Source organism: Pongo abelii, chromosome 15 (genome assembly GCF_028885655.2).
Source record: "Pongo abelii isolate AG06213 chromosome 15, NHGRI_mPonAbe1-v2.0_pri, whole genome shotgun sequence".
Lineage (NCBI taxonomy): Eukaryota > Metazoa > Chordata > Mammalia > Primates > Hominidae > Pongo > Pongo abelii.
The window spans coordinates 50,598,228-50,608,670 of record NC_072000.2 but is presented as its reverse complement, the minus strand read 5'-3'; the positions used below and the strand labels follow the sequence as shown (position 1 = coordinate 50,608,670).

Here is a 10,443-nt window from a genome sequence, read left to right as displayed (position 1 = left end):
TGCCATTATGTCCAGCTATTTGATTTTTTTTTTTTTTTTTTGTAGAGACAGAGTTTCACAATATTGCCCAGGCTGGTCTCGAACTCCTGAGCTCAAGAGATTCTCCTGCCTGGAAATAACCTCTTTTATACTTAAAGCAAAGCTGAAAGCAAGGGATCCTAGCCCAAGATGGCTAGCGGGAAGGAAGCAGCAGCTGCGCATTTGGGGCGGGGCCCAATTCCTTCCCTGGCCGCCAGGGGGAGTCTACCCACAGCTGCCTCTCTGCTCACCTCAAGTGCGCCAGGTCGCGCAGGCGCGGAGGCGGCAGACGTCGCTGCGTCTCTAGTTGGGACGTCGTGAAAGAGAGTTGTCACATCCTCCTCAGGACTCTATGGTTCTCCGGAGGGAAGAGGGGCAACGTATATAAATGCGCGCAGGCGCAATTCACTTAGTGCACTTTGACTTCGATGCACCGCCGACGTTCATGTGTTGCCATGGGCCGCCGTCCAGCTTGTTGTTACCGGTATTGTAAGAACAAGCCGTACCCAAAATCTCGTTTCTGCCGAGGGGTTCCTGATGCCAAGATCCGCATCTTTGACCTGGGTCGAAAGAAGGCAAAAGTGGATGAGTTCCCACTCTGTGGCCACATGGTGTCTGATGAATATGAGCAGCTGTCTTCTGAAGCCCTGGAGGCCGCCCGTATTTGTGCCAACAAATACATGGTGAAAAGTTGTGGCAGAGATGGCTTTCACATGCGAGTGCGGCTCCATCCCTTCCATGTCATCCGCATCAACAAGATGTTGTCCTGTGCTGGGGCTGACAGGCTCCAGACAGGTATGCGAGGTGCCTTTGGAAAACCCCAGGGTACTGTGGCCCGGGTCCACGTTGGTCAAGTCATCATGTCCATCCGCACCAAGCTTCAGAACAAGGAGCATGTGATTGAAGCCTTGCGCAGGGCCAAGTTCAAGTTCCCTGGATGCCAGAAGATTCATATCTCCAAGAAGTGGGGCTTCACGAAGTTTAATGCTGACGAATTTGAAGATATGGTGGCCAAGAAGCGCCTCATTCCTGACGGTTGTGGAGTCAAGTACGTTCCCAGTCACGGCCCCTTGGACAAGTGGCGGGTTCTGCACTCATGAAGCCTTTGGCAGTACTGTCTCCTTGGGCCATGCTGGTCTGACTTATGCTTACTAATAAATTCTGTTTACTGGCAAAAAAATAACTACTTATTAAGTTTTAATATTTTTTAAATATCCAGTGTTTTAGAATATAGACTACTAGAGAATTGTTTTTCTATTTATGCAGTTTTAATGGCAAATGTTACCTTCCTTGCTTCAGTAAAACTATACAATTTATAGAGAAAGCTGTTTTAATCAAACACTTTAAATTTAGGAGAGTATAGAGCAATATGTTGAAAGTTTTGTTTGTAGTAAAGTCATAAGTTATGCAGCTATCATTCCTTGAATAAAAAATAGATTTGAGTGAAAAAATTTATTGTTTATAGAATATAAACTAAACAGTAGCAATGAAAATAATAGTAGGCATTAGTGATATTTCAACCACAGCCTCTTTGGAAGTAATTTATTTCTAAACTTGGTTGCCTTATGTTTTTCTATAAATTTCTGTACATTGTTTTTAGAATTACCTTACATATCTGATTATCAGCCTTAGGACAATTGAGTATCACTCAAAAAGGCTTTTCCAGACGAACTTTACTTTGTCTCACAGTCAAGAGATAACAGTCTAATCTTTTTTTCGTCATAGAAAGGTCATAGGTGACAACAGAGTTCATATTACTTGTATCTGGGCTCCAGTATAACCAAAAGAAGAGAGAAAATGACACTAAATCGGTTGTCTGTACTCTAAAAGGACCCTAGAGAGAGTCTGCAATTGTTGGTGCTTGCCCTGAATTAGAGTTACATTGATCATACAGGTGCTTTTTGTTTTATTTTTGAAACTGCATAAGCTAAAATTCCTGAGTTGGTACTGCATTAAAAAAATTCCTGTTCTTTACAATTGACTTGGCCTTTTGAATCTCAATCGTGCTAACAGTGCCTTCAGTGTTTTTATACTAACAGTTCTTTTTTAAAGTCAACACATTTAATGAAAACAACAAAAGAAATACTAAATAGTATAGAAACACTACTATTTAATTTTTATTGATTTAAAAAATTGCTATGCCAGAATTAACATGTTGTATCTGGCTGGGTATTTCTTTCAGGCCCTTGCTATAAGATATTTCCTATTTGTATATATTTAAACTATGTTGCTATTTTAAGACGTTTTTCATGTTTGTGTTTTACCACACTTTCAAAAACGAAAATTCAACCTCAAAAATAATAATAATAATAATAATCAAAAGGGAAAGGCAATACAAAAACACAATAAAATAAGCAACCCTTTAGCTTCTAGTACAACCATGGCCCAACTTTGAAAATATTTTCCATCTTCGTTATTTCCCTTTCTCTTTGGTGTTAAACCTCTCAAAACATCTTGACCTTCAAACTTGGAACTCTGCACTCACTAAATATACAGGGAACGAGGTAAGTATAAGCTCATAAACTTCCTTGCCCTAAAAGATTGGTAACAGTAATTGTTCATGCATATAGATATGGGAGTGAAGAGGAAAGATTAAAAATTAATACATTAAAAACTGGTAGGTAGCTGTCAATAAATTTTTTATTTGAATTTTCCCACAGTTTCACACTATAAAGATTATATATAAATTCTTTTTTAAAATGTCGACATGCAAGCACCTTTACTTGTTTTTGTTAAAAATCCTTCCTACTAATTTATTTTACCCAAGTCATAATTTTGTTTTTTCAGCATTTTCTTATTTTAGGGTCATTCTAATTATTTAAAAAAATGGTAAGACAACTGGGCTGAAGGATAATTTAATTATGATTTTGCAGGGTTCGTTATTTTAAAATTTCTGCTCAAAATGGAAAATTGCATTTGGGAACATATTTCTGTTCATCTACTGCTGCAATAAAATGAACTGTTTGCTCATTTGAAATAAAAAAATACAAGTGTAGTTAATGAAATTCAAGCAAATACTGCCCAATGAAACTTTTTTATTTAATTAATGAAATATATAAGTTTTAATGGAAAATACTAACTGAATAAGAAGATGAAGAAAACTTCAGTAGGACTATGTAGTGTATCAATTTAGTTTCAAAAAGAACATTTCATAAATGGTTGTTATATAATCCATCATTTCTACTCCCTCAAAATATGCAACTGTATTAAGCATAGTTAGCTTGAAAATCTCTAATTTTTATAAAAATATACATTAGCTCTTCCATGAATTGGCTGTCACTAACATTGGCAAGCATTTTACTTCTGCTTTAGCAGCCTTTACTGCCTACCCTTACATAATTTAAGTAGAGCTTTCTGGTTCTCAGAATGTTACTATTAACCTAAGGATTGAGCTAAGACGTAATTTCACCTCATTCATCTTCCTGGCTTTATATTAATGCCCTTTTGTTTTTGTTTGTATTTTAGTGTAATGACTTCATTTTCATAACAATACCTATGTATTCTTTTTTAACAGCAAATTAGGTGAAAAATAGTAAAGTCAAAATAATTAAATTATACCTGCAATAATAATTCAAAATGAGTTTATTGTCACTTAACAATCGATAAGAAAAGCTGGTGTCAGGATGATTGGATTTGAATCTCAGCCTTTTTACTTTCTTGGGCAAATTACTAAGTATCGGCATTCTTAGTAATTTTGCCTTCTATAAAATGAGGTGAAGACGCTTTAGTTATAGGATTGTTTTGGGGATTAAATGAGATAATGCATTGAGAAATAGATTTTTATTATTATTATGATTATTTATTTTTTTGAGACAGGGTCTTACTCTTTCACCCAGGCTAGAGTGCAGTGGTGTGATCATGGCTCACTGTAGCTTCAACCTTCCGAGGCTTAGGTAATCCTCCCATCTCAGCATCCCAAGTAGCTGGGATGCAGGCATGCAACAACATGCTCAGCTAATGTTTTTGTATTTTTTGTAGAAATGGGATTTTTTCATGATGCCCAGGCTGATCTCAAACTCCTGGGCTCAAGCAATCTGCCCACCTCAGCCTCCCAAAGTGCTAGGATTATAGATATGAGCCACTGTACCTGGTAGAGAAATTGAACAGTGTTGTAATTTGCACATATTAATTATACAACATTGATATTCAGTTAATATTGATGTTATTATTATTACATTTGCTCTTGCTTCACTGCTCAGCTCCTAATTTTTGGTGCTTGTATTACTATTTTTCTTGATTTATAACCTTAATATTCTGTCTTGAAATCATTATTGCTTCCAGTTATATACTCTTAGTTCTAGATTTAGTTGGATTCAATATTCTGTTTCAAGTTTTTTTTTTAATCTTTAGTTTTGTAATTCCCAGTTTCATGTCATTGTATTTTGTCATTTCTTTGTGGAATTCTTTTGAAAAAATTTATGCTTTACTGATTATCCTCTACATATGACTCACTTACGGGGATTAGCTTACTTTCCTGTCCCCCAACTGGATTTTTATCTACTTTAACCACTGGTTAAATTCAATATTATTTTTCTTTTTTCTCATTTTTATTTTCCAAAGATGATTATATGGCTATCATGTCATTATTTTTATACAGCTTATATGTGATGTAGACTATTCTGCTCAGACATTCTATTTAATCGGAAAGGTTGTGGGTGCATTTCTCGTCACTCTTTCACAAAACTTTTGACTTTTTTTTGTTCATCTAGACTTCTCTCTGGGTGTTACTTTTCCATGGCCTTGGGATGAGAGGATGGGAAAAAGAGAGAACTTGAAGGTTTAAGTATACCCTTTGATGCTGGCTGGATTCCACTTCTTCTGAGATCCATTAAATATCCTACACCAAAGCACACTCCAGTCTGCCAGGTACACGGTCCACTCTCCAGCTGTGGCATATTCACCTTTGGCCTGCTATTATTCAGTGCACAACCCCGGAAAATGGCAAGCCCAATTGCTGTGCATCTTTGGTGTTGGTGTGGGCTCCACTTGTCAATGGATTTTTCTACAAATTTTCCTCGTGTAAGTCTATGTTAAGTACATTTCTCTACATATTAAGGCATTATTGAAACATATTTTTTAAATTCATGTTTCTTTTCAGAAATTTTTTATTCTAAGAAGTTGGAAAGTTCTGAAAAGGTACGTTCTATAAATGATTTTTATATAACTCATGATTTCCTGCAATCTCTCAAAATATGGAATTACACTACATGTATTTAGCCAGAAATCTTTGATTTAAAAAAGCAAAATCTGGTTCTGACTTACCACATGAGACTACTGCCTTCATTTTTATATCTTCTCCTAAATTTATGGCATATATAACCCTTTCCTTGTCTGCCTTTGGCTGTATTTATTTTATCACATTTTATTCATTTCATTAGGTATTGGGGAAAGAAATCGTCTGGTCATGTTTTTCCTCAGGTTATTTACCCAGAATTTTTTTTAATGTCGGACTAAAGAATTATCTACTTTTGGAGACTTTAATATTTCAGACAACTCATATAAAAACTTCCTTTCCATGTATGTAACAACTTCCAGTTATTTTTTATTGTTATGGCTCTCAAATAATTATACCTAAAATACTTTGAGTATCAAAATGATAAACTTTAAATATCAATTCCAAAAAAATCAATTTTGTGTTTGTGTCCATACAGAATCTTCACAACTCTCATTATGTTATGAATAATAAGCTAATTAATTAGTTTCATATATTTATATAAATTAAATAGACTTGAGAGTTACTGATTAAGAGATATTTTTGTGCTTCACATATTTAAAGAACAAGACCATATGTACGGTAGAAAATGTATTTTGAGGACCATATTATTAGACACTTCAAGGGTCCTATTCATGAAATTTCCTTTTGTCCTAAGTTTACTGGTCACTGATAAATAGAAATATATGAGGTTGAGGAAGAGGACAGAATGTTTTGGGCAAGTGGAGTCTTCTCAAATGAGTAACTGTTCCATCTGCTCTCAGAGAGGGACAGGACATTGCAATGACAGGAAATGGTGTTTTCTTTTGCCCAAATGTTACGTCACTAAACTGAGACTTAATGGTGATGGTGGAGACAGAAGAGATGGCGGAACTGATGTAGAGATTGTCAGGAAACAGCCCTTATGTTCAGTCTCTGACATAATAAGGATAAGACTTACATTTCCTGTGAGTGTGGGGCCATTTTGGTGTTTTAAATATAAGCAACATTGTATGTTCTTTGCCCTATTCTTCAAAAGCATTGTTTATTGGGAAGGGGAAATATGGCAGCAAGAGGCTGTATGGGGCATTTACTCTATCGTTGCAGCTGCAGGCAGCAAGAAAAGAGACACTGTGCCTCAGCCAGATTTCCTTTGAGAGAATTGAATAGGGAGAGAAACTCCAGTATCCTCTAAAAAACTGACAAATAGACCCTATAAAAGACTCAGCACTTGGCCACCAAATATATGGAGAACCAAAGGCATGTGTCTTTATAGTAGAATGATTTATAATCCTTTGGGTATATACTCGTTAATGGGATTGCTGGGTTAAATGATATTTCTTGTTCTAGATTATTGCGGAATCGCCGCACTGTCTTTCACAATGGTTGAACTAATTTACACTCCCATCAACAGTGTGAAAGCATTCCTATTTCTCCACATCCTCTTCAGCATCTCATCTGTTCTTAACTGACTTTTTAATGGTCGCCAGCACTTGGCCACCAAATATATGGAGAACCAAGAGTGGTGTAAAGAGAACCAGCAACAGCTGAAAGAGAACACGTCTGTCGTGACTTGAAGTCATTTAACAAAGAGAATATTGTCTATGTTTACATTCTGTTATCAATAATCTAAATCAAGGGATGGGTGAGAAAAAGAGAGGAATAAGCATATAATTTCCTCTTTCCTGATCTAAGTAGCTGAAACTGCTAGTCTGTGCTACACTAATGGAACAGATGAGAGATTTAAAAAGGATAAGTAACAATTTTCATTACTGGCAGTGATTGAAAAGTTATGGAAAGAGGCTTAGATATCATTAAGGAAATGTGCTACTTACAAAGCAATAGAACTTCAATGGAGCACAGTTGGTTGTTCCTGAAAAATAAAAATTTCATGTAATGTACACTTCAGTATTTCTCCTGTCAAACCAGTTACATAACCATTTTGATGAAAAAATTCCACTAAGCATGCTAGCAAATGTCCAAATTACTAAAACAGCATGAAACCATTGAAATTTCACCAGACAAAAGTAAAACCTCATTCAACACAAAGAAACTTCTATACCACTTCCTAAATACACTTTTAACTGTTGTCCCTCTACCTCTCTCACTTGTATAAATGCCTTGAATATAAGCAAACTTCAAATTATCATCACTGAAACCCGTGTTCATGTGGCCGTAGTCAAATTTTATCTCTCAGCTACCTACCTGCCTGCCTACTTACTACCTATCTATAGATCTCCCAAATTTCCCATAAATAATGCCTATCAGTCTTATCTTCCATCTGCTTAATAGGTATTTGATTTATACGTACAATGGACTGCTTCAATTGATGCCAATACTCTGCAATTGTAAGCCATCCATTTTTGAAACAAAACTGCCAAAAATGCCATTAATAAAAATGCCATTTTCATAGTTGTATATATACATTTTTCAAATGATAATTTTAAGTTGTCAAAATATAACAGTCTACTAGGTCAAAACCATAGTATCTAAAAGCAAGATTGAGATTTTTAAAACTTTTATTCATAAGTACAGTTCATGACATATTTGTAGCAAATACCATTAGGATTTATTGATAGAACTACTGAATTTGAAGTCCATGGACCCTTGAACTTGAGAAAATATTTTATTACATAACTGATTTGAAAAAGCCTATGTCCTAAGATCCAGTAATAACACTATACATAACTATTATAGAAAAGCTCTCAATTATATGAACCAGAAGATATATGCAAAGAGCCTTCATAGCATTGTTCATAGTAGCAAACACTTTTTATCCTTAATTTACATAAAGAAGACAATGATTATATCTATTGTGGTATATTCACAATGGGAGCTACTTATACACAGTGAGAATAAATGAATGACATCTACAGCTAAAACATGGATAATTCTCAGAAAATATTGAATGAAAAAAGAAAATAGGACTCTAAATAATATTATGCCATTTTTGTAAAGCTCAAAATGCAGCAAAACCAGAGGTAATACTGTGTTATGTGTAAATAAATATATGATAGATCTAGTTTTTAAAGGTAATGCTAACTACGAAAATTTAGGATAGTGGTTGCATGGGTGGGGCATAACATAGCAGGGGAGGAACAGGGACAGTCTATGGAGGGTACTGTATAATAATATTTTGTCTTTTAAAGTAAGTCCTTCCAGGTCTTTATTCATCAGTATGTCTGGACTATTCTTGGAACTTTTCCCTTCCAATGATTCTAAATTTGAAAATCAGCTTGTGAAATTACCACTGTCAGTTGCCTTCAAAAACTTACTAAAGTAAATTTATAAAGTTAAAAATATATTACTTTATATTTTATAATTAATAATTTTATTATGGAGGTCTTGGGAGATGTAAATTTATTATTTGTTGTTTATACTTTTATTCCTATTTCATAGTAGTTTGTGTTGTTTTGTTTTTGTGGGCCTATACTTTGCTTAACTTATCCTCTTGTATACCAAGATCTGTGTTGGGTACTTTTTGCTCATGTTTCTTTCCTCTTTCTTTAATTCTTACACTTTTTCCAGCAGAGAAAATTTGTAGTTGATTCAGCCTGTTCCCTAGGATGCTACCGTCCTGAAACCAATTTCTCTTGTCATGAGAGATAAAAAGATGTGTGGTTCTCAGGTTGAGCTTTCTGACTTTGCTATGCCCTCAGGTTTTGTAATTGTGTGTCCCTGATAAATCCATCACCTTACATGTACTAACCATTCACAGCTCTCTGCTCCAGTTCCCACTCGTTTGTTTGCTTCTGGTTTAAGTCCTTGAAGGTTTATTTATTTTCTAGTGAACCTAGAAATGTATTAAAAGGTAAGACTGTAGGCAGAATCTAGTTATAGATAGATGGGAGGATCACTTACAGTACCTAGTCTTCCATACTGCTAAGTGGAAGTTTTGTGATGCATTTTAATTTCATCTCTGTTCCTTGAAAAATACTATGATATCTACAACCTGGAATCATATTAATGTACACAGATTCATACATAGTATAGTCTTTCTAATTTTATTGTCTACTTCAAAAATTTAGACCCAAAATACTTTGTACAAAGTGGTGGATTTTTATTGCCTTATCTTGCATAAGCTGGAAATATGTTCTCCAGAATTCTCTTCTCCATAGGGTGCTTAATCACAATAGAAATTGACATGAAATTTGGAAGGCAGAAATGAAGCAACAATTATAAAATTGGTGCAGGGCCCCAGGCATCTTTGTGATTCAGAAATGTGGTTGATTTGTTGGCTCACTTAATTGAAGGATGCCAGCAATGTCATTTCCTCCAGCCCTTGCTACATCTTGCCGTTCACCTCTCTCAGACCCAGGGCAGGCATAAGTGCATCTTTGTGCCGAGTGGCACAGACTTCTATTCACAGACATTATTGGAGTTAGAGGTACTAACCTGGATTTTAGATTGTCTTCATGGGTTTCAATTTATCCTTGTGAGTTCCATTTGTCCTGTAAGATACTGTTTATCTATACTTACCTTTACTTTGCATTTTTTTCTCTCAATTGCCTGCCTTACTTGCTTGTAGCAATTTCGTGCTCACCACCAGAAAAGAGGCAATCACATTCAGGAAATTTCATTGTCCCTGCTTGGTGACTGTATTAGTCTGTTCTCACACTGCTATAACGAAATACCTGAGATTGGGTAATTTATGAAGAAAAGAGGTTCAATTGACTCGCAGTTCTGCAGCCTGTACAGGAAGCATAGCAACATCTGCTTCTGGGGAGGCCTCAGGAAACTCACAATCATGGTGGAAGGCGAAGTGGGAGCAGGTCATATTCATCGCAGGAATAGGACCAAGAGAGAGAGGTTTCGGGTACTACATATTTTTAAACAACCAGATCTCATGAGTACTCACTCACTATGGCAACACAGTACAAAGGGGAAAATCTGCCCCCATGATCTAATTACCTCCTCCCAAGCCCCACCTCCAACATTGGGGATTACAATTCAACACGAGATTTGGGCAAGGACACAGATACAAACTCTATTAGTGACTTAGGTGACTTTTATCTGATCACATTGTCTCCTTCAGTACTGTTATTTTCCCAGGCTTTCTCATTATTATGCAAGGCCTAACACACATAATAAATCTCTTATTCTATATTACACTGAATACTTCTTACTTGAGCAAACGGTAACTGCTATGGCCATTACGATCATTAAAATCAGGAAAAGATCAAAACTTGGTTCAATGTAGCTATTGAAAAGAGCAAATGTATTGGAATATACAG

At 35.7% G+C, this 10,443-nt stretch overlaps 1 protein-coding gene across 1 annotated transcript; it reads left to right on the top strand.

Moving 5' to 3' along the window:
• The first annotated feature begins 296 nt into the window (after window positions 1-296).
• RPL10L (ribosomal protein L10 like) lies at window positions 297-1,201 on the top strand. Its single transcript, XM_002824714.5, has one exon. It carries the CDS (start codon window positions 447-449, stop codon window positions 1,116-1,118), a length of 672 nt encoding a protein of 223 aa, XP_002824760.2. The 5' UTR covers window positions 297-446; the 3' UTR covers window positions 1,119-1,201.
• The last annotated feature ends 9,242 nt before the right edge of the window (window positions 1,202-10,443 follow it).